This window comes from Diceros bicornis, chromosome 6 (genome assembly GCF_020826845.1).
Source record: "Diceros bicornis minor isolate mBicDic1 chromosome 6, mDicBic1.mat.cur, whole genome shotgun sequence".
In the NCBI taxonomy this organism is placed as follows: domain Eukaryota; kingdom Metazoa; phylum Chordata; class Mammalia; order Perissodactyla; family Rhinocerotidae; genus Diceros; species Diceros bicornis.
This window is the reverse complement of record NC_080745.1, coordinates 31,733,665-31,756,534: the sequence shown is the minus strand read 5'-3', so window position 1 is coordinate 31,756,534 and position 22,870 is coordinate 31,733,665. Positions and strand designations below refer to the sequence as shown.

Sequence of the window (22,870 nt, the reverse complement as noted above, 5' to 3'; positions counted from 1 at the left end):
GCAAATACTTTCTGGTGTGACTGAAAACAAGCCGTGTTGCTTTGACTAGAATCAAAATGAAAGGAGCTTCCCCAAGTTCCCATCCCCTAAAGAGTGTCTCCTCCCTCTTTTTCCTAAAATTATAAAGTCAAACTCTTGTCCAAATTTACCACAATTTATTGAATTTTTCTGAATAGTGCCAGCTCTGGCTAAGATTCTGAAGAGCCCTGGCTCCCTGAGGAAGATGGGGGAGCCCAAAGCAGGGGCTTCTGTATAGGGGCTCAGGACCCCCACTCCCTGCCCCTACCAAATGAGTCACTCTCTGCAGCCTCCAGAGAGCAGCACATATAGGGTGACCCAAGCCTGGGGATTCCATCAAAAAGAGGATGCAGGAGACGGTAAGGAAATGCAGATGCCCCAAAAAGGGGACTCACTAAAAAGCTGTGCAAACTCTGGAACACAGCTCTCCCAGGCACTTTTCTGTGGTTAGAAAATAAATTTATATTTTAAAATTATTTTTTAACGATGTGACTTTCAGACAAAGCCAAATGTTTAATCACAACACAATGCTTACACATTTTTAAATCCTTTTCTGCTTCCATCTTACAAAAAAAAAAAAAAAAAAATACAGGCGCCTTGGTGCAGAACTGTGTGCTCATCTGTAACCAATTCTGGCTGGGAAGCCTGTCTGCCCCATTTTTCTGTGAAGCCAAGTACTGGCCTTGTCCAGGAGGCAGCTTTGGATCCTCCCTGTTCATCAGCACACACCCGGGAAGTTTAAGATTGTTTGGAAGAAGCCAAGCTTTAGTTTCACTGTCCCTTCTCCGTGATGAATGAAGTCACAGGCCCGAGCTATTCCAGCCTTCTCTCTGCATTCCCAGTGTCTGCAGGCTCCATGTGGGGCCCTACAGCTCCTTCTCACTGTCCTTCTCACCGTCGTCACTGCTCCGGGCCTGTCGCCTCTGCTGCACCAGCTGCTTGTCCAGTTCCCGGAGCTGCTTCAGAAAGCCCCGGTTGGGTAGGACACAGCGGTTCTTGGCCACTTGTTGAATGGCATCCACCAGGGTCATGTTCCTGTGGATCATCAGGTAGGCCAGGACCAGGGTCGCCGACCGGCTGCGGCCCATGGCGCAGTGAACCAGGATCTTATCTGAAATGGAGCGGGGAGAAGAGGCACCAAACTATACTAGTAATCACTGCATTCTTCACCACCATGCACTCTCCGGGGGAAAAAAAGCCAATTTCCCTTAAGAATCTCCTTAATGAAGTAGTAAAAATTAATTTTATCAAATTTCAGCCCTTGGTTACACTTCTTCTTAATATTCTGTGTGCTGAAAAGGGATGTACACAGAGAGCACTTTGGCTGCATCCCAAAGAACGATTGTTCTCTCAAGGAAAAGCACATGGGAGATTGAGATGCAAGCTGAATTAGCCGCTGTTTCATGAAACATCATTTTTACTTGAAAGAATGATTGACAGAAAAACCATGGTAATTCAAAGTTGGGTATTTGTCAGACTTTTTCTCAAAAGTGAACAAAGTGAGGCTGTTACGTCAAAGAAAACAACTGACGGTATTTGTTGCCAGTGATAAAATGCAAGCTTTCAAGCAAAAATTAGAATTTTGGGAAACTTGTATCTGTTGCCGTGAGGTTGACAGTTTCCCAACACTTTTAAGATTTTCTGTTGAGAGGTGGTGATATTTACAAATGTGTTTTTTTGATTATGTACAGTGGAAACGGTCAGCATTTGGAGGATCTACATATCTTAGTAAACCAATATTTTCCAAATGACCAATGTGGGATATTACAAAATCATTCATGGGTAAAAAATCCATTCAAAATGCAAGACAGAACAATGGATTTTCATGTAACAGAGTATGAAGTTTATTGATGTGGCTTCAGATTCCACATCACAACTAGCCTTTAAGAAGCTATCACTTGTCCAGTTTTGGTGTAGTATCAAAGAATATCCACAATTATCTGAAAAGGTAATTAAAATATACCTCTTTTATCCAACCACATATCTGAGTGAGGCTGGATTTTCTTCATATACTTCAACCAAAACAATATATCACAAAAGATTGAATGCAGAAGCTGATTATGAGAATCCAACTGAATTCTAATAAGCTTAGCCTTGAAGAGATTTGTAAAAATGTAAAATAATGCCACTCTTCTCTCTAACTTTATTTTGGAAAATATAATTTTTCATAAAAATATGTTATGTTAATATGCAATGGGTTTATTATTTTTAAATGAATGAATATTTTTAAATGTTTCGGTTTTCATTTCTAGTAGGCTAAATATTGATAGATATAATCTATGTAAACAAAAGCTCTTTGAGGTCTTCAATAATTTTTAAGAGTGTAAAAGGGTTCTGAGACCAAAAAGTTTGAGAACCAGAAATCTAGAAGAATCTCCACAAGAAAAAAAGCTCCTTTTGGCCACTAAGATGGCGACAGCTGGGCCCAGCTGAGAAGTCATGATGTGAAGCAGTTTCCCGATCCCTCGGGCCTCCATTTGGTGGCGCTGTAGAGCTCACATAGTGCATCAACGCACTTCATCTCATTTCATCCTTAACATAACCTTCAGGGTTTCATTATCATCATCCCTGCTTTACAGATGGGAAAAAGGTTCAGAGAGGTGAAATGACTTGCCAGCGGTCACCCTGAAAACTCGCACCATCACTAGAAATAGTTCGAAGCAACTTGTTATTGAGGCCCTACTGTGTGCTGGCCACTGGCCACAAGATTAGCCTCTCTGGCCGTCCCCACCACTGCCACCCTCTCTTGTGGTCATGGGATCACTCCGCTGGGGTTGAGCTGGTTGGGGTAGCTTGAGCTGTGTGACTCCAATGCTGTCCCTGTTCTCGAGTCTCAGGCCTGAGGCCTGGAGGGATGATCAAGAAGACACTCATGGACATCACTGGGTTTACAGAGCATCAGTAGGATATGAGAACAGCATGGAAAGACACTTCTGAATGGACGTGGCTCCCCTGTTCCCTCTCACCCCCGACCCCCATCTTCCTCACAGGACCATGCCCAGGACAGTGGTGATGATCAGCAGCCAAGGCAGCATGAGAAATCCAAGAGGCCCCAAACACCAGGCACCAGGATTCTCTCTCCCCACCCTACCCTGGCTGGAGTGGCCTGCACACCCTGCCCAACAACAAAGACTCCACTGAGGGCCTCTCCACACACACTGTGCTGGCACAGAGAGGTGCTCCATAAATAACTATTAATTTCATCACAATTCATTTTCAGGAATCTCCACAAGCTAACCAGGCGGCCCTCCAATCCCACCCTCCACGTTGCTGAGCTACAAGAGTGTGGCCACACCACCTCTGCCTTGCGCACCTTGGCCAGAAGAAGCAGGGCCGGCTTCTGGCTTGCGGGTTGGGTTTGGAGGAGGCTGGCCTTGACTCTCACCCGGCAGGACTGTGCTCCTGGAGTGGAATGTCTACCTCTGGCATTCTAATCCCCACAGACTGTTCCAGAGGCCGCTGGCCCCTTGCCAGCTCTGCTGATAACTAAAGCGTTTCTTCCTCTCCTGGCAAAAAGGGTAATTCTTTCTGTCATGACTAAATGTTTGAAACAGACGAAAGCTGTAGTTCGTTAAGACTTTTGGGAGCCTGAAGTCTGTTAAGTGGGAGGAGGGGGAGGGCAGAAGGAGGGGGAAGGGAGATAGAGGGGCTGGAAGAGAAAGGGGGAAAGGAGCGGGGGTGGGGGGGGTGGGGGGGAAGGTTGGCTCCAGCAGGAGCTCCTGAAGCTGAATTCTGTTTTTACCACAGTGGCGTTAATGAGCCGTGTGTGCTTGGCAGATCTCCCTAGGGTAAAGGGCCTGTCCCCGGACCCTCAGGGTGCTGCCCCCTCTTTGCTCTGTGGCTCTGCTCAGCACTGTCCTTTGGGGCCCAGCACCACGTGGTGAGAAAGGAGAGTTCAGAAGAAAAAGCAAGGAAGGTTGCATTTGGCCCGTTCCCGACATGTCCCACACCAGAGAAACTAGGAGGCCCTCTGTGAGTTCACACCAGCCAGGGTTAGGGCCCTGACCGAAAGCAGCATTGTCAGGGTTGGAATCTTCTGGATCAGGGGCTTCCAAACTTTTTTGTGTGACCCCCAAAAACACAACATAAAATTCACAGCTAACACGTAAGTAGCCTCACCTCACCCCCATATCTTCCAAGTACATTTTTACATATTTTGTCATAGTCAGTCCTCACAACCACCCAGTGAGGTAGATAACATTTATTAGCCCCATTTTACAGAGGAGGTAGCTAAAGTGCAGAGAAGTGGCTTGTCCAAGTCACACAGTTAGGAAGTGGCAGAACCGCGATTCAAGCCCAGGCCACTTGACACCAGAGTCAGAGCTCTGAAATGCTCTGTGGTATCACAAGTGTGTGTGTATCAGACAAAAGTTTCACAAAATAATACGTACTTGTATGATGTACAATGCATGCTCATGTTTTCTATTCTTTCCCAATCTATTCAAATTTTTTTTAAAAGAAATACTAGTCACATCCACTAAACTGATTTTATGACTGACTGATAGGGCACAATCTATGTTGGAAAAATGGTGATTTCAATTAAATATTTCCCCTTTGGCCTTTACCAAAAGGTGAATTCCCACAATCTGATGAAGAAAACCCAAATCCAGAATCTCTACTACTCCCCAATGGCATATTTTCACTGGTGACCAGAAGGTAGACCTCTGTCACTCAAACCAGACATACAGGCCAAGCCTGTTATCCCCCCAACCCCACCTCCACCCCCAGCCAGGTGTGTACTCTCTAAGCAGCCTCCTTCCTTGGTTTTGGGGGAGCCCTTTGCCTGTCTCATTCACTACCTTGGAACTTGCCTTCCTCAGCAGCACTCGAAGGCAGAGTTCATACTTCTCCTCAAACAGTTCTGGGCACGTGGAAGTCCTCAGAAAAAAAGGGTGCTTGGTGTGTTTTGAACTATGTGTGGAGGGCAGGCCTGTGTGTGCTGCAGTGGGGCAGGAGACCCTTAAAACATCCTGAAAATCTGATCTGGTTAAAGCTTAGAAACACCAGAGAATCAACCTCCTGCTCAAAAGCAAACTTCATTTATTTATTCACACCTACCTTATCCATAATAGATTTTAAGATGGCTTCAAAAGCAGGCTATGGACTGTTTGTTTAAGAAAAAGAATGAAAGGAGAGTGGTGATACTAAAATCTGATCTTTAGAGCCTCATGGAATCTGCCCGGGGATTTCTCAGAAGATTTCATTAAATTAAAACCACACTAATTCACCTCTGAGGCCACCGTGCCAGGAGCAGTCAAGGCTGTCCCAATAGGGTTCCCATGGCAGTATTTTGTCAGTATTTCTTTTTCTGATGAAGAATGACAAATTCAGTTGTTTCTGATCCTATAACCAGCTGGAATGCCTAACCTTCCATGATATTTGATGACCTTTTATACAGCAAAGTCACCAAAAGCTCTAAAGAAGGGCAAAGGACTCTGCCACGAGGCCTGAGTGACAGAAGGAACTCCCGCTGGCCTCTGATTAGCTCTGTGACCCCGGGCACATCACTTGGCTTCTCTGGGCCTCTGTTTCCCCAGCTCTCAGGGCAGGTCACTGGACTAGATTATCTCTAAGATTTTTCAAGACTGATTGAGGTTGCCTGGGGTGTTCTTTCCAAAGGGGCAAATCAGGGTAGGGTAGAGGTAGGGATGGGCCCCATGGGGCTGATTACAGGCCACGAGTACAGCTGTACAGCACCACAAGGAACACTTTTCAAAAAGAGTGAACAAGACTATCTGTGAGGGGCCGTGGTGGGATGCAGTGTACACTTGGCTAAAACTAGCCAAGGAAGGACAAGAGAGAGGTAGGAGAGATGCCTTGCCTGTTGGCTAGACTGTCCATCAACACCTCTTACATCAAGAGTATAATAAGAAACATATGAGTGGCCCTGGCTCTAAATTGCTGCGGTAGTGTCCCTTGGTTTTCCAATGCATGACAAGACACAACCAGGCCCCCTACTGTGTGTGGCAAGCAGGCTGAGCACAGGCCGTCTCCACTGTATGGAGTCTATGACAATGTCCTTGCTGAACTACCCTCACCACTCAGGCCACAGGTTACAAACTGACAGCCATTGGATTTCTTTTGTTTGGCCTTTGCAGTATTTTAAGAAATTTTCAATTTGTTGCCAACACTTAAAAACTGAGCGATTTTACATTAAAATCCAGATTAGAGACTTCTCCTGAAAAGTCAGATCTATCACATTTGCCCTGATTCTCACGAGACCATTGTTGCCTGGGACTGAGCAGCAGCTGCCCCCTTGGGAGGGGATATGGGGCTCTCCGCTTAGCCACAAGCACCCCCCTCTTACCCCCACTGCCTTACACACAGACAGCTTCATTCCTTTACGCTCTCTGTCTGGTCCTGAAGGGTTGGAGTTTGATTTGAGCCCAGACTTGAGGAAACCTTTAGACACGCAAGTGCCAACGGCACTGAGAAGGGAGCCCAGCCTCCCACCTGGCAATGCAGTCGTGTCCTGCTCCCCCTCTCCAGCCAACTGGTCTAGTCCCACACCCCCACCCACCCATTCTATCTGCTGCATGTTCTCTGTGCATGTATACTTTTCCCTGTGTATATACTTTTCCCTCTTGACCCTTTCTTTACTGGGTGCTTTCAACCACTCGGTCTACCAGTCACAATCCACACCAGCCTGACATCTCCACATGGATGATCTTTGATCCACCCAGGCCTAAACATATGACTGGAGAGACCCATTCTTTCCTGATTCAGCAGTGGGGGCAGACTCTAAAAGGAAACGAAAACAAGCTGTCATGTGAGTATATCATACTAGTTCAAAGTTGGAATGCCTTTTTTCCTTTTTTTTTTCTTTTGAGATCGGAAACTTTATTATTACGATGTGCATGTGCTGGTGTGGTTATGTGCTTCGCAGTGCATGACCTCTCTTTATCAAACCCATCTGAGAGTCTGCTGTGCACCAGGTTCTATGCTAAATGCTTTATGTGGGTACTGCTGATCCTCATTATAACCTTTCAAGGTCGATATTTTCCTCACCAGATGGAGAAACCGAGGCTCAGAGAAATCACGTTGTTAGTAAGTTGTGCAGCGTGAATTTGAACCTAGCCTGTCTTCTCCAAAGCCTGCCAGACCCCTTCTATTAAGGGGAGGGTCAAAGACATAGTAATGGCAAGTGAGCACATTAAACAGAATCTGAAGGATTGGCTGGTTGTAGCTTTTTGTTTTTTCATGTCAAATATGTTTTCAGTTAACTTCAAATACTTTGAGGTGAATTTTACCTCATGGTGATGAGTCAGAGTCCAGTTGCTTTTTGATCCTGCTTGGAAACCCAGAATGTGCATAACACAAAAGATAGTCCATAAATAGACTCATAAAAGGATGACTTTGAAATGAGGCATCCCCTAATACAAGCACTTGAGCTCCATGGGCTTTTTTTCATTGTCACATTGCTTTCTGAACCAAAATAATGACAAGTTGTTGGTGCCTATGGCTGGCTATAGGGCAAGGGCCACCTTGGGACAGCCATCAAGGTCTGGGACTGTTCAGCAGATGTGGCCTAGGCCCAGCTACAGGTTACAAGTTCCTGAAGCAGGCCAGTTGGTCAGCCAATGAGGCTTGTAATCCCAACCTCTTGTGGTAAGAAAGGCTTTCAGTAACTGGATACCCTGAATTATGTGATGGCCCCATAAAGGGGTGTGACACATGGGGCTGAAGTCAGAGCACAGATTAAGGAGCTCAAGTCCCTCTGGCCTCTATGGAATGTCACTGAAATACACCCTGCAGCAATAACTGCATATTGTCTTACCTGATGCATACCTAAACTGTGCCCTTCTCTCCAAAATAAACTTGTAGCCTTTCCCTGGATTAGGACAGCTAAAACTCCATTTTGAGGGCAAGGACTAGCACTGTGATATAAAAGATGGATAATTAACTTTGGGAAACTTGGACATCATGGGTGCAAAACTCAGATTCTCAAATATAGTTTGTCACTTATATAGGCTAGATTGTCAGCTTTCTACACGAGGCCTCACTAGACTGAGTGTGACCTGGGGGCGAAGAGAGGTGGGGGGGAGGGAGTGGGCTTGGTTGGTTGGCAGGAGAATTTGAAGTCTCTCCACAGATTCCCACTCAAGTCAGCTCCCTGAGGGTTTTCTGGCACTGAAGCCCTTGGCTCTTAGTCAGGTTTGTGCCCAGGCACAATTAGTGTCTCAGCCGCATCCCAGCTTTGAGAGCGCCCAGAATGCCCCTTGGCTGATGTGCCTTAGAGAAGAGAGATTCAGGCCAAAGGCCTCTCCTCTGAACTCTCCCGATTCTGATTCCCCACAGCGGCAATCAAGGCCCGAACCCCACCAGCAGCACGCTCAGTGGGGCTCACGGCCTCCAGGGGCTCAGACATTTCCAGCTCAACCACATGCAATTCCCGCAGGGCAGGCTTAGAGAGGTGAGCAGACTTTGAGCGCGCGGATCCCACTTCCAGCCAGGGTGAGGGGCGGGCCCTCAGGCTGGGGCGGGGTCTCTGGCCGGGGGCGGGGCCGCGGGCGGGCCGCAGGTCTCTTACTGTGATCGTAGCGGAGCGCAGCGTCGATAAAAGCGGCCGCTGGGTAGAAGAAGATGCTGAGGTCGAAGGTGGGCAGGTCGTCGGCCTCGACGCCGTGGTACTCGATGGCCATGTCGCGGTAGTAATCGGGCCCTGTGTCCACGTTCCAGCGGCCGTGGGCCGCGTTCAGCACGTGCGTGAAGCCCGCTTTCTGCAGCCCATAGCGGTCCAGCGCCGTAGCCCTGGGGGGAAGGGAGAGGGGCTTGGTCGGCTGGGCAGTGTCTTAGTCTGGGTCTGGGGGGAAACTCAGGGGCCGCCCACGGGTTTCTGCCCTCGATTCCAGCTTCTCAAATAAAGAGTAGCCATTGAAATGAAGCCCATTTAAACCTAGTGCAAAGCCCTGCTCTTACTTACCCCTTGGCAGCCTGTGCCATTTCATGTTTCTGGCTCAGCCATTTCTAGAAGGGAGAGGGTTGGAGGCTGGGGTAGGCGAGCCATTCATTCGTCCATTCATTTTTTCATCATTCACCAAATATAGAAGAGCTCGGTGCTGGACACTACAGTGGTCGCAGGAGGGGATTGTCACCTGCCAAATCTCCCAGAAGGTCACCAGAATAACCTGATTATCAGGCAAAGCAAAATGTAACGGAGAGGACCACCTTCACAGAGCCTCTGGGGAGACCCTGCAAAGCAGGGTTCTCCTCTGAGGCTATGATGTTTATAAGAGTATGGAGGTGGGGGCTTGAATGAATGGTTTAAGATCGGGATTGGGCAAAATTCTTGATACTGATGTTCACGAGATTGTTGAGCACAATGCAAAACCGTCGCTTTCGTAAGTGAGTCATTCCCTAGTTGGGCAAAGCATTGTTCTGAAAAGGAGAGCTATTTGAGCTGTCTATTGTTTGAATTGATTTCGGGGATGTTCCTGAAGCCAACAGTGAAATTATTTACTGGTTTATAGCCTTATCTTTCTAGGCAAGAATTTCTAGGAACAAAGAGTAAAGTCATGTTGAAGTAGGTGGCCTTGAAACATGAGGCAGAGGTAGGCTGTCAGAGGAAGGAGTTATTTCTGCCTAGAGGGGCAGGGGAGACTGTGTGGGGGAGGGGCTTCTGAGCCTGCCTTACTGCAAGTGTCAATACTTGGTGATGAAGGTGAAGAGGGAGACAAGGGCACACCAGGCCAAGGAAATGGCACAACCTAAGGGATGGAGGCTGGAGAAAATGAAGGCATTTCAGGAAATGTTTATTATTTCCTGTAACCAATCATTTATCCCCAGATAATGATTTAGAGTCTACTGCATGCCAGGCACTGTCCTGGGTGCTGATGAGGCAGCAGTGAACAGGTTAGTCAAGGTCCCTCAGGAAGCGTAGATTCTAATGGGGGTAGCAAATAAGCAACAAAGGAATAAACAAGATAATTCAAGGTAGCACTAAGAACTGTGCAGAACAACTGTGACCCTGCTTTAGGTAAGGTGGTCAGGGAAGGCCACTGCAGGCAGGTGGCATTTAAACTAAGACTGAGGAATGAGAAGGAGCTAGGGGAAGAGTTGGAGGAGAAGTGTTTCATCCAGGCAGAGGGAACAGTAAGTGCTAAGAACAGAAGGGAAACTAGTGTGGCTGTAGTAGTGAGGGGGTAGTGGTACAAGACGAAGTTGGAAAGATGGGCCCTGTAGGCCATAGGGAGAGTTTGGGTTTTATTCGAAGTATGGTGGAATGCCACATGCCACAGAGGATTTTAAGGAAGGGGTGAGCATTGCTTACTTTTTGAAAGATCAGTCTGGCTGATGTGTGGAGATAGAGTGGAGGGGGCAAAAAAAAGAAGCAGGGAGCTCTGCTGGAGGCTATTGCAGTTGAATGGCCAACAGAGGAGGGTGGCTTGGACAAGGGTGGTATCACAGCAGACTTGCCGATATACTGGGAATGGGGACAGGGAGGAGGGGACTAGTTTGGCCAGAGCATAGGATGTGAGATGAGAGTAGAGAAAGGTTTGGAGAGGGAGTGAGGGATTTGATCATGGAAGTGCTTCAATGCCAGAATCTGTATTTGGGGGTCAAGGGGAGCTTCTGATAGTGTTTGAGGAGGGGTGATCCCATCTGGGTTTTAAGACGACATCTCCCTCAACAGCAAAAAGACCAGTTCTATAGCTCAGGGAAGAGATAACAAGGGTCTGGAATCATAACTAAGGGCTCTTGGGGCCGGCCCCATGGCCTAGCAGTTAAGTGTGCGCGCTCCGCTGCTGGTGGCCCGGGTTCGGATCCCAGGCGCACACCGAAGCACTGCTTCTCCAGCCATGCTGAGGCCGCGTCCCACATACAGCAACTAGAAGGATGTGCAGCTATGACATACAACTATCTACTGGGGCTTTGGGGGGAAAATAAATTTAAAAAAAAATAAATAACTAAGGGCTCATCTCAAGGCCACTGGTAAAAGGACATGGACAGAAGTGGCCATAGTGGCCAATGTGGATCAACACCCTAGACTGAGAGAAGCCTTGCACCAGAAACACATGCCATGGCCTCTCGTCTATCGCTGGTTTCCTGGAGCTTTGTTTTGGCCATGGGAGGAACCACGATGGAGTCCGTGTTTGAGAAAGAGAGACCTGAACAGAGGCATTGAGCTTTTAGAAACATTTGCAAACAGCCCATTGGAACTGAGGCATGGGGGGGTGGGGAGTTCCACCAAACCCCCCAGCTGGCTTTTGGGGCTGCTATCCTAACTATGGGACACATTCTGCTTTCAATTTTTCCTCAGAAAGGTCTGTTTTTCATTTTTCTTCTTGTCCCAAAGTATGTATACAACAAACATTATGCTTTGGGGATGTAGATCTGTGCTCAATTAAAGCCTCCACTAATGCAGTCCATCTTGCTGAGTAGCAATCAACCTCACTTTGGGGTTGAGCTCAGTGGAAAAATTAAAATTAACTCTCCTTGACAGGAAGTTCCTACCCACCATAAAGACTGTTCTCTCTGGGTTCGGCAGCTGGGTTTTGCCATAATCAAATGGCAGTTTGACTAAATAATAATTTGTACTTTGCTGCTTTGAGGGTCAAGGATCAGGGTAGATATGCAACAAGACTCATTGCATGACTCCTCCACATTCGCCCCACCGAGCTGGTTTTGGCTGTGTGTGAGGGAGAGAAAGGGCTCATGGGGAGGATTAGACCTGGTGGGTACCTGAGGCCCAGTGAAGGTTTTTTGGGCTCTGTGGCTACCTGGGCTGGGAAGGGGAGGTGGTGTCCTCACACACCAGTCTGGGGATTTCCCTCTAGCTTGGTTTACTCAGAGTCCAGCTGAGAGCTCAGAAGGGTATCCACAGCAGAATGGGGACCTACAGATAAACAGGTGATTCTTAGCACTCTTAGCATACAGGGGCTGTGATGGAGGCAGATCCCCAGTTGGCTCAGATGCCTAGGTCAGCAAACACTGGGAGTGGGATGGGGCTGGAGGGTGGTGTCTGACACTGTATTTTATTTATTTTTTAATAACAGGGCCACCTGCTCAGATATGTGAGAAAGAGACTAAGAAATGTGCCTCTGCTGAAGGGGAAAAGCTCAGAAGAAAAACAGATTTAGGAATTTACTTCTAGAATCTAGATGATGCAGGAGCCTTCATTTCTGGTTGTTTTAAGAAAAATCCTAGATGTAAGCAATCTGTTCATTTTTAAAATAACATGCCATCTAATTACAAAAATAACACATGCTCAATGCAGAATGTGGAAAATATATCCCCTCCCACACAACAAAAGAAAATCATCTGTATTTCTACCCCTAGAGACAAAGACTATTTGCTTTTTGATATAAGATCCTCCAGTTATTTTTCCAGGCCATAGATTTGTATGTTTTATATAGATTTTTGCAGGGGTATAATACTATATATATAGTTTCAAAAACTTTGACGAGGTGACGTATTGTAAACATCTTCCTACGTCAACATACAGCCGTCAATAGCTGCATGCTATTCCATTCTATAGGTAAATCTCAACTTTACCTTACCCCAGTTTTGGACATCGGTGTTCTCTCTCTCTGTCTCTCTCTGTCTCTCTCTCCTGGAGGGAGAGTGGTAGGTGTTATAAGAAACACTATAAACAAACAACTTTGCTGTATTTCTTTGGGTACATCTCTATGTCCTTTGGAGAGATTTTTAGAAATGGAATTGCTGAATCAATGGGGATGAGCATTTTTAATACAGTTGATAATCATTACTAAATCATCCTCCAGAAAACTTGCTCACATTTACATTCTGATTTTTATTCTTTGCTAATTTCATGGGCAAAAAAAGAAAGTGTGTTGTTTTCATTACTTTGTTTTAGCAATGAGGTTGGGCATTTTCTCACACGTTTGTTGGACTCGTGCAGTTTACTTTCGAAGAACATTTTCATATCCCTATTTTCGACCCAATTCTCTTTAGCTCTTCTCCTTCCCTGTGGACCTCTTGCCTAGCTCTGGATTCTGACTACACACTGGAGGGCCAAGGCAGTGACTTCCTTCTCACATAGCCCAATTTCCTCAGTCAGAGACCTCCCCCTCCCTTTCTCCTTCTCCAGCCTGGCCCAGCTTCCTTCCAGCCCCTCTGGAGTTCCTCCAGGAAGCTTGCTTCAACCCCCCACCCTTGAGGAATGGCAAAGAGCACTGTCTCTGAGGCAGCACTCCTGACATTCCATTTTTTCAGGCCCCTTGGTGCCCTCCTGGTTCCCAGCGTACATACCTCAGCATCTACCTGAAAGCCCATTTTCCCCAGGTGTATACTCTTGCACAGAGGGGAGGAGGGACATGCATGTATACGTCTGTACAAGCCCTTCACCAGCTCCCTTGCAGTGGGAAACAAGCTGTTGCCATGTTGCCAGGATTCTGCCTTGGGCATTGAAGAAGGCCCACTAATTCTCCCCACCTCCATCTGTGAGGACCTGCTGATTTCCCGCCCCTAATTGTGGACTCCTGTTTGCCAAGGGCCTAAATCCTGTAATCTGGCACCTTATTTATTCTGATGCTTGTGACACTGTTGGGGTCTCACATCACTTCATGGACGTGACCCTGATGGTGACCTTCTCCTCCTTTGGAGTCTTGACCACACCTACTCCTTGCAGGGGGATTTTAAAACAGCAGGCACATTTCTAGCTTTTGATCTCAGTCAATTCACCTGACATGAAAGTAAAATTCACTGGCTTTCTAGTTTCTTGGGTATTCTTGTTACTTGCTGATGATAAAGCTGTTTGGTTTTGAGGCCCCTAGAAAACATAGGGCTGACAGGTGTAGTTTATAAGCTTAAACTGCTGCATGTGAACCTCTGGGACCTTCGGTTTTCTTTATTTGTTAAAAAGAACCAATTACATTGGCAGTATTTTCCTTACAAGATTCTTGTGAAGTTGAATGATGCAATATTCAAGTTTCTATGAAAGGTTAAAAGACAAATTCAGGGGGAAAAAGCAGTAGAAAGATGTACGCCAAAATCTTATCAGTGGTTATCTCTGGGTAATAAGATTATGGGTAATGGGAATTTTAATTTTCTTCTTTTTGTCTATCTGTGTTTTGTAGATTTTTGGTAATGAACATGGCATATATTCACTTAATATGTAAACATATACCGTGATTTTTATTGATATTATTTCCTTAGTTCTCAGGACAGACTATTACAAAGACATAAGGTGGCCTCTGCGGTTTTAACTCTTGTTAGAAATCTCTTCATCGTCTACCCCACTCCCCGAGACTCGAGTCCTCCAAGGATGGGGGCTAAGAGGGGAAAGAATATACAGGAGGCCTGGTTTTGGGAAACCGTGTTGTATTAATGATTGGACTAGGCATCTGGTTAGCCGTGAAAGGAAACGGCTGACATTGCTTGAGGCCTTCACTGAGAAGCTGTCACCCAGCATAAGAAGGCCCAGCCAGGCCAGGGCCTCCGGCATGTCTCCTTGGTCACCTTGCCCATGAATGGTGCCCTGTTGTACCCAAGTCACCTTTGGTACTTGGAGGTTCAGAGTCCAGGTTTTCTAGTTCTTTCAGGTAACATTCAGCACATTAAATTGTCAACCCTGGCTGTGTTTTTGTTGCATTCTAAACAAGCCATGGCCCACCCTGGAGAAGCAGGGCAAGGTTCAGCTCTCCTTTTCCGGGGGGGAGAGGTTGTGGCTGTCCAGGTGCACCAGTGAGAGGCCCTCTCTCAAGCTGAGGGCTGTCTCAGCTGATTGATTGGCCCTCACCTCACTTCCCAGCCTCCTCGACTCCAGGTTAGCCCTGGAGATGCCTCTGGCTTCTGAAGCCGTTGGTCTGGTAGGGAGCAGAAAAACAGAAAGGGCAAGACAGAGAGGCTCCTGGAAAGTGAGCTCAGCTGGGGGGTGCTGGTCACCGGCAATTGAGGAGTCAGGCTTTATGGGGAGGGGCAGCTGGATGTCGATGACTCCAAAAGCCAGACCTTGGAGGCAACTGTGGTTTTAATAAAAATGGGGAGCTGCTTAGGGCCCCCGCCACTCAAGTGGCAAAGCAGCTCAACAGCACGCTGTTGGCTCACAGGGGTGCCCACGTCGTGAGAGGGAAGCGAGATTTCTCCATTACCCTGTTTCAACGAAGCTTTACTATCAGGAGGCTGTCCTGGCTGGGAATTTGCAATCGCCTTGACAGTAGCCAGGGTATTTCCCCTCCTGCTCACTACAGGAAAGAAAAAAGATTTTGCTAAGCAAATGAAAGATGTGAGTGAGATTAAAGTGAGAATATTTAAATTACAGAAACTTAGTGCTTTCAAGCATACTCAAGCACTTCTGAAGCACCCATTTAGGGATTGCTGATTGATAAGCGGTGATGAATTATTCTTATCTCATCATTGACGCCAGTCCCTGGCTCTCCGGAGGGCAACACTTGGTTAACCTAATTTGAATCTAATTTGAATGACTTAAAAGTAATAAAACAAGTATGTGCTTGAACCTAATAAAGCCTAATTTATTTAATAGGACATTTCTTAAAGAATTTTACTTTAGAGCTGGAAGGGATCTTTGAAATCATCCCTTTATTTTACAAATAAAGAAACTGAGTCCTAGAACAGTAAAATGTTTTGCCAAAGGCCACACACAGTGGCCACCCACACTGGGGGCTTGAACCCTGTGCCCTGAAGCCCGCTTGAGGGCTTCTGCTTTACTTCATGCTGACTCTATAGTTCCCACTGTGGCAGATTCAGACCCCCTACCGAGTAGTGGGAAATGGGTGGGGAGAGGGTGGCTGCGCCTTGAGCGAGGAAGACTTCCCCGTGAGAACATCCAAAAGTTGGCCGGTTGGCCTGGCCACACCCCCTCTGCTGACCCAGCACACTGAACACCAAGCACGTCTCCCTCCTGTCTGTGGCCTCTTCTCACCTGGCTGCGGTGGTGGGGCCACCTCTGCCCTCCCCAGGCTGTTAAGCAATGGGGCCTTGGAGTCACCAGGTACCCTACTTGGTGATCCCCTTGAGATAAACTGGGACTGAGAAAATGCTTTAGAAAATCTCAAACCCACAGGCCTATAGGGCTTTAATGTGGCACTGCCTCCTTAGGCCAGGACAGTGTCTGTGGAAGGAGTTGGTGCATGAGCTGGAGAAGGCCCATTAAGAGGGCCCTTCCTTCCAACCTGGCCTTGGGTTTATGACAGCATCTCATGGGAGAAATTTGACCAGGGGTGTTTTCTGTCCCAAGGCTGCCCTTAGCACGAGGGACCCTTAGTGGCAAAGCATAATGACTGTTCTTTACCTTCTCACACTGTCGAATTTCCAGAACCTACTTGATCTATAAGAGTTCACACTTATTGGATGTGCCAAGCACTGTGCTAAGCGTCATATGTATTAACCCACTTAATCCATATCTTATAGGTGAAGAAATCGAAACTCAGAAAGCTCGAGTGACTTGCCCAAGGCCACACAGGAATCAGTATTTGACCCAGACATTGTGGCTCCGGAGCAGATGCTCCGCCATTCTGCCTCTCGCTTCATAAAGAAGACTTTGAGGACACAGGAGGGAGAAAGAGTGAGCTGCTTCTTGGGGGTAAGTCTGGTCCCCAGCAGGTCCCAAGCATCACTGGTCTGGACTCCAGGCACAGCTGGTGGCTCTGGCTGCCCCAGGACATCCATCTTCACTCTTGGTGGTGACCGCCCTAACTTCCAGAGCCTTAATACTCTGCTTTCAAAAGTCTTAGATGCTTTTAGGGAAAGGAGAAACTCAACCTAAATGCAAATATCAAATTAAAACTGAGGGTTTGTGTGTAAGAAGGCAGCTCTGAGCTTTTTGCTGCTTTGGGCAACATCTACAAAGAGACCAAGAAACACCTCCACGTGGTTGCATTGGCAGTGGAATTGCTCAGTAAGCATCTGTGAGTCTTGTTCACCTTGTGAAGTGGGTATCTAGGAGGGACCATAAGCAGAGAAGGGGACAAACACCACGCGATGCTGACTTTAGCCCCCTACCCCTGCTGTGCACGCAGGTCACACATGCTGACCGTGGAGCCTGCCTAGACTGTGTGTGTGTGTGTGTGTGTGTGTGTGTGTGTGTGTTTGTTTTGAGGCTCGATTAGACAGAGCTGGATTGAATCGAAAGGGCAGTGACATTTTCTTGGTTGAAAGAAGCAAGGTTATGGTCACATATCAAGGAGGCAAGCATATCTTATTGCATCAAACTCGATTTTCTGGCAAGCTATTAACTAGAACATGTCTGTCCTGCTCAAACACTCTCAATGGCTTCCTGAATAAAGTCCCTTGGCTGGCACTCAGCCTTCCACAAGCAGGCCCTGACCTACCTTCCCAGGTTTCTTCCTCACTAATAACAATAATAATAACATTTGCATTTGTCTATTACTTTATAATTTACAAAATGCTTTCACATTCCGTATTTCTTTTAACCTTCTCTGTAACCATTTTTAGAGATGAGGACATAGGCCCAGAAAGGTGAAAGAACCTGCCCGGAGCCTCTACACCGGGAGTAGATTGTGGCTGTGACAGACTGTGTTATCATTTGCAATATCTGCTGCCCCTCCCTAGGGGTAGGTTACACTTTCCTGCCCCATTGACATGAAGCTTTGGCGTGGACTTGCTTTGGCTAATGAAATGTGGGCATAAGTGGCTTGTGTCACTTCTGAGTCAGCTTGTGGTTCGCCATCTCTTTTCTCTCTGCCAAAATCTCAGATAACGGCTACTTCTGAGTCCTGGGTCCTGGAGTAAAGTGGACATGAAGCATAGTTAGAACCGGCCGGCATGTCCACCATGGACATGTCACGTGAGTGAGAAATAAACATTGTGGTAGGCCACCGAGATGTTGGGGTCACCTGTTACCACTGCACGGCTAAATCTAGGCTGACCACACAGTGGTAAAACTTGGCTTAGTCCCAGACCTTCTGCAAGTGCCCTTTCTCCCACATTCATTCCCTGTATTCCAGATAAATTGCTCTGTTTGCTCTCACCTTTATGCCTTTTCTCATCCTGCTCCTCCTGCCTGGAATTTTGTTGAAATCCTACCCATCTTCTAGAGTCAAGCTTGGGAGTCACCTCTTCTGTGACGCTTTCTCAGGTCCATAATAATACCAAGCACTTACTGAGTGTTTACCGTGTGCCAGCTACTACTCGAGCACTTCACTTGTTTTAATTCATCTAATCTTCACACTGTGAGATAAGCCCTATTACCGTGGCCATACAAGGAGAAGGGAGGTAAAACAACTTGTCCAAGATCACACAGATGGTAACTGGCAGAGCCAAGACTCAAACCCCACACTCCATCCCCCTACCCCCTTCTCTCTCCGTTCCCTGTTACATTTCTACACACCTCTTCTCCTCAACTGCAAAACAGCTTCTTTATCTGACTGACCACATATTCTTGATCTGGGTTTGCACATAAATTCTACCACTGACTGATGGGTGACCTTGGGCTGGTCACTTAATTTCTCTGAGCCTCAGTTTCCTCTTTGTGTCCCCCACAGCGCCTAGTAAAGTGCCCAGTAAATACTGACTGACTAACTAAATGGATGAACTCTCTGAGGCTTGGTTTGCCCATTTGTAAAATGGGAGTAATAATGGTACCTCATTCATAGGGTCATTGTGGAGGTTAAATGATGCCTAGCACAGGGCATGGCCCATGGTGAGAATCCAACACAATTAGCTGTTATTACTATTATAAGCTGTTGGAAAGGTAAATAATACAGTACAGAGAGAAAAAACTTTCTTCTCACTATGGGGATTGGGGAAAGCTAGCTTCATGGCAGAACCAACTTGAGTGGACTTTGAAGAACGCATAGGATTTGGAAACAGAGATGAGGTGAAAGGAAGGCATTGTAGACAAAGGGAACAGCATAAATAAAGACACAGAGACAGTGTAAATCTTAAAATCTCAATCCCCCTTCCCCTGGTTATACCATTTTTAGGGTCAGATCTAAGCAAATAATCCTACATATGAAAAAATTTTTATGCATAAAGATGTCCACTGCAGCATTATTTATAAAATTGAGAACATGGAAATAACTGATATGTCCAACAATAGGGAAGTGGTTAAATAAATGATCTTATATCCATCTGATATATCATTATATATATATAATTATATATTACATACATAATATATAGTATTATATTCAATATATGAGAAGGATATAATAAGGGAAGAGTTTATGAATGATGCTATGTGGAAAAAATGAATAATCAATATGGTTACAACTATATAAAAACAAATTTCAAAACCAAAAATAATACACAGAAAGTCTAGAAGGAAATATACTGAAATATTAATAAGAGTGGCTTCAGAGTAATGGGCTTTGGTTATTGTTCTGGGAGATTTACAAGTTTTCTTCCATACATTAGTCACTATTTTATTATTACAGCTAGCCTTTGTTGAGTGTTTACTGTGTACTAGGCACTGCACTAATATTTTACATATATTATCTCACTTAATCTCTACAACCCTATGAGAAAGGTTCTCATTAAACTACTACAAATAGAGAAACTAAGACTCCTATATTTATATAATGAGCATATATTACTTTTATACTAGAAAAAACATGTATTTACTACATGTATTTAATATTTTATTATTAAAGGATAAGAGATTCAGGTTTCCTCCTCTTTGTTTTTTTTGCTACTTCAAACAGTGTTAAAATAAACATTGTTGTGCATATTTCCTTATGCATTGGTACTCTTATTTCTGTAAATTACATTTCTTTTTTTTTTTTTTTTTTGGTGAGGAAGATCAGCCCTGTGCTAACATCCATGCCAATCCGCCTCTTTCTGCTGAGGAAGACTGGCCTTGAGCTAACATCCGTGCCGATCTTCCTCCACTTTATGTGGGACGCTGCCACAGCATGGCCTGACAAGTGGGGCGTTGGTGTGCACCCAGGATCCAAACCCAGGCCACCAGCAGCAGAGCGTGTGCACTTAACCACTACGCCACAGGGCCAGCCCCTGTAAATTACATTTCTTAAAGTGATATTTGGAGTCAAGGAGTATGTGTACCATTTTTATTTTGAACTAATTGTAGACTTAAAAACATTACAGAGATTATTTGGCAATAAAAAGAACAAAATACTGATACATGCTACAACTTGGATAAAGCTTGAAAACATTATGCTAAGTGAGAGAAGCCAGTCACAAAAGGTCAGATATTATGATTCCGTTTACATGAAATGTCCGGAATAGGTAAATCCAGAGAAACAGAAAGCCGACTGGTGGTTGCCTAAGACTGGGGGAAGATGGAGAATGCAGAGTGATTACTTAATGGGTTCGAAAATAATTCGAGGTGATGAAAATGCTTTGAAACTAGATAGTGGTGATGGGTGCACAACTCTGTGAATATAATAAAACCACTGAATTGTACACTTGTACACTTTAAAAGAGTGAATTTTATGGAATGTAAGTTATATTTCAATAAAGCTATTATTTTAAAAAAAAAACAACAGTACATAGAGTCCCTATACACCCCTCACCTAGGTTCCCCTAATGTTCACACTAGGAAAAGACTGGATAAATTGTGGTACAGCTATCCTATGGAATAGTAAAAGTACAGAATAGTATGATTCCTTTTTTTTTTCGCTAAAGAGTATTTAAAAGAAATGAAAACCTTCTATATGTTTGCATTAGCATACATAAAGTAGTAGAAGTATGCAAGTAAACTTAATACTAGTTAGTGGCAAAATTAAGAGAGGACAAGGGAGATTATGCAGTTTGTTTTTATAACTCTCTGTTTAGTTTAATTTAGTATAAAAAGGCATATAATTTTTGTAACTTTTTCAATTTAAAAATATTAAGGAAAAAAGAGACAAAGAACTCTGTCCCTTGATCTTCCCACGACCAGACAATTCTCTTTAGGTTTTAAGCAGCACGTCGTGTATTAAAATCACACATGCAGGGGGCCTGCACCATCTGCTCCTTGGAGAGATGGAATGTGAGCTGGAATCTGGGGGATGGAGGGCAGAGTAGGAGTGCTAGTTAAAGATGAAAGCTTCTGGGTTGGGCTGCATTCGAATCTAGCTCTCTGCCACCTACTGAGCTGTAGGACCTTGGGCCAGTTACTTAACTGGTCTGTACCTCAGTTTCTTTTTTTTTTTTAATTTAATTTAATTTATTTATTTTTCCCCCCAAAGCCCCAGTAGATAGTTGTATGTCATAGCTGCACATCCTTCCAGTTGCTATATGTGGGACACGGCCTCAGCGTGGCCGGAGAAGCGGTGCCTCGGTGCGCACCCGGGATCCGAACCCGGGCCGCCAGCAGCGGAGCACGCACACTTAACCGCTAAGCCACGGGGCCAGCCCTGTACCTCAGTTTCCTTGTCTTTAAAATGGGAGTAATTAGATGACCTCTTTCATTTGGCTATGGTGAGAATAAAATGAGATTATACATGCAAGATGCTTAGCACAGTGCCTGGCACATGGTATTCAATAAACGATAGGCATTATTATTATTAATATTATTTACAGTAGGCACTTCCCAATTGCTTACAGGGTGGGGAATGGTGGCTATAAAAATCTAGAGGACGGGACAGCAACCTCAACTTTGCTAGGCCTATGCTTCCTGGCACATAGGTTGATGTGCTCCTGTGTCACCAAACTGAGAACTGACTTTATTCTTGCCGGTATTATAACCACCTAAAATAAAAAACTACATTTCCCAGCCTCCCTTGCAGCTAAGGGCAGGGGAAGTCTTAGGTGGGACTTCCCTTTGGAAAGATACCCTTTTGCTCTTCTTTTCCCTCAACCTTCCTGTGGTCTGGATCCTACAGACAATCGCTGGAGCCCTGTCAGTAATCTTGGGCCATGCAGCAACCTTGAGGAAGGAAGCCATGACCTTGGGATGGTGGAGCAGAAGCACAGGAGCCTAAGCTCCTGAAGACCCTAGAGTTGCCATAACAGCCCCAACTTGCCTTCCTCTGGACTTCTTTTATGTGAGAGGGAAATAAAACTCTATCTTGCTTAAGCCCCTTTTCTGAGTTTTCTGCAACATGAAAACGACCCTAGCCCTAACTAAAAGAGTTCTCACAAAACAACTAACCTAAAAAGCAAAAGCTCAGGGTGAAGAGGCGGTGAGGGGTGTGATCTGGGGAGGGGCTGGGGACCTTCTCCTGGGCAAGGCTGAAGGTGAGGATTGACCTGGGCACTTACTCATCACCGATGTACAGCTTGGGCCAGACCTCATTGACGTGGGTGTACTGAGGACTGCCCTTCCAGAAGAGACGCTCCAGCTCGAAGGCTCCGGGGGTACAGTAGTCTTCCGCCTCCCCCTCCTCTGCCTTCTGCAGCAGCCTCCTGGCAGATGGGTAGGCATTCTTGAGGCTTGTCTTCGGTTCTCCGGATGTCATCTTGGAGCCCAGGGATTTGCTTTCCTTTCTGCAGCTGGTCATGAGAGAGGGTCAGAATTGGGGTTAGCAGGGAACAGAGGTAGGAAGTGGGCTTTACAAAGAGAGGTGGGAATAAGCTGATCTTAAGTTTTGGCAGACATTTCCCTGGCCTGCTGTGCTCCTGCTTCCTCTTCCCAGGCCACAAAGAAGGCCATGGTGACAGTTAAACAACACTTCCTCAACACTCCAGTCTCCACCAGAGCAAGAGTGCTGGGCACCCTCTGATGTGGGCCGAGGAGGATTTGCAGCAAACTGGAGATGCGCTTCGGGCTTAAGAAATCCCTGCAGGCAGCCAGTCCCCTGCTTCTTTTCCTTTAGATTTTACCTCTTCGTTGGTGCCTACTTTTTCCTTTTTCTGACTCCAATCTGCTGGTTTGGGCCATTTTGAACCGGAATAGGAAGGCCCAGACAGCCTCTGCCATTCCAGGACTCTGGTACTTAACATCTGCAGAGAGCCAATGGCCAGTGGAATGGGTACCCCTAGAAATCCAGAGCCTATGTTGTCTGGGCAGCCAGACACATTCTCC

The 22,870-nt window shown here is 45.9% G+C and overlaps 1 protein-coding gene across 1 annotated transcript; it reads right to left on the bottom strand.

The window, feature by feature from the left end:
- Positions 1-310: 310 nt before the first annotated feature.
- Positions 311-22,464, bottom strand: DUSP29 (dual specificity phosphatase 29). Its single transcript, XM_058543121.1, has 3 exons — positions 22,108-22,464; positions 8,549-8,769; positions 311-1,129 (listed from the first exon to the last, which is right to left on the bottom strand). Exons 1-3 carry the CDS (start codon positions 22,344-22,346, stop codon positions 885-887), a joined length of 705 nt encoding a protein of 234 aa, XP_058399104.1. The 5' UTR covers positions 22,347-22,464; the 3' UTR covers positions 311-884.
- Positions 22,465-22,870: the final 406 nt, after the last annotated feature.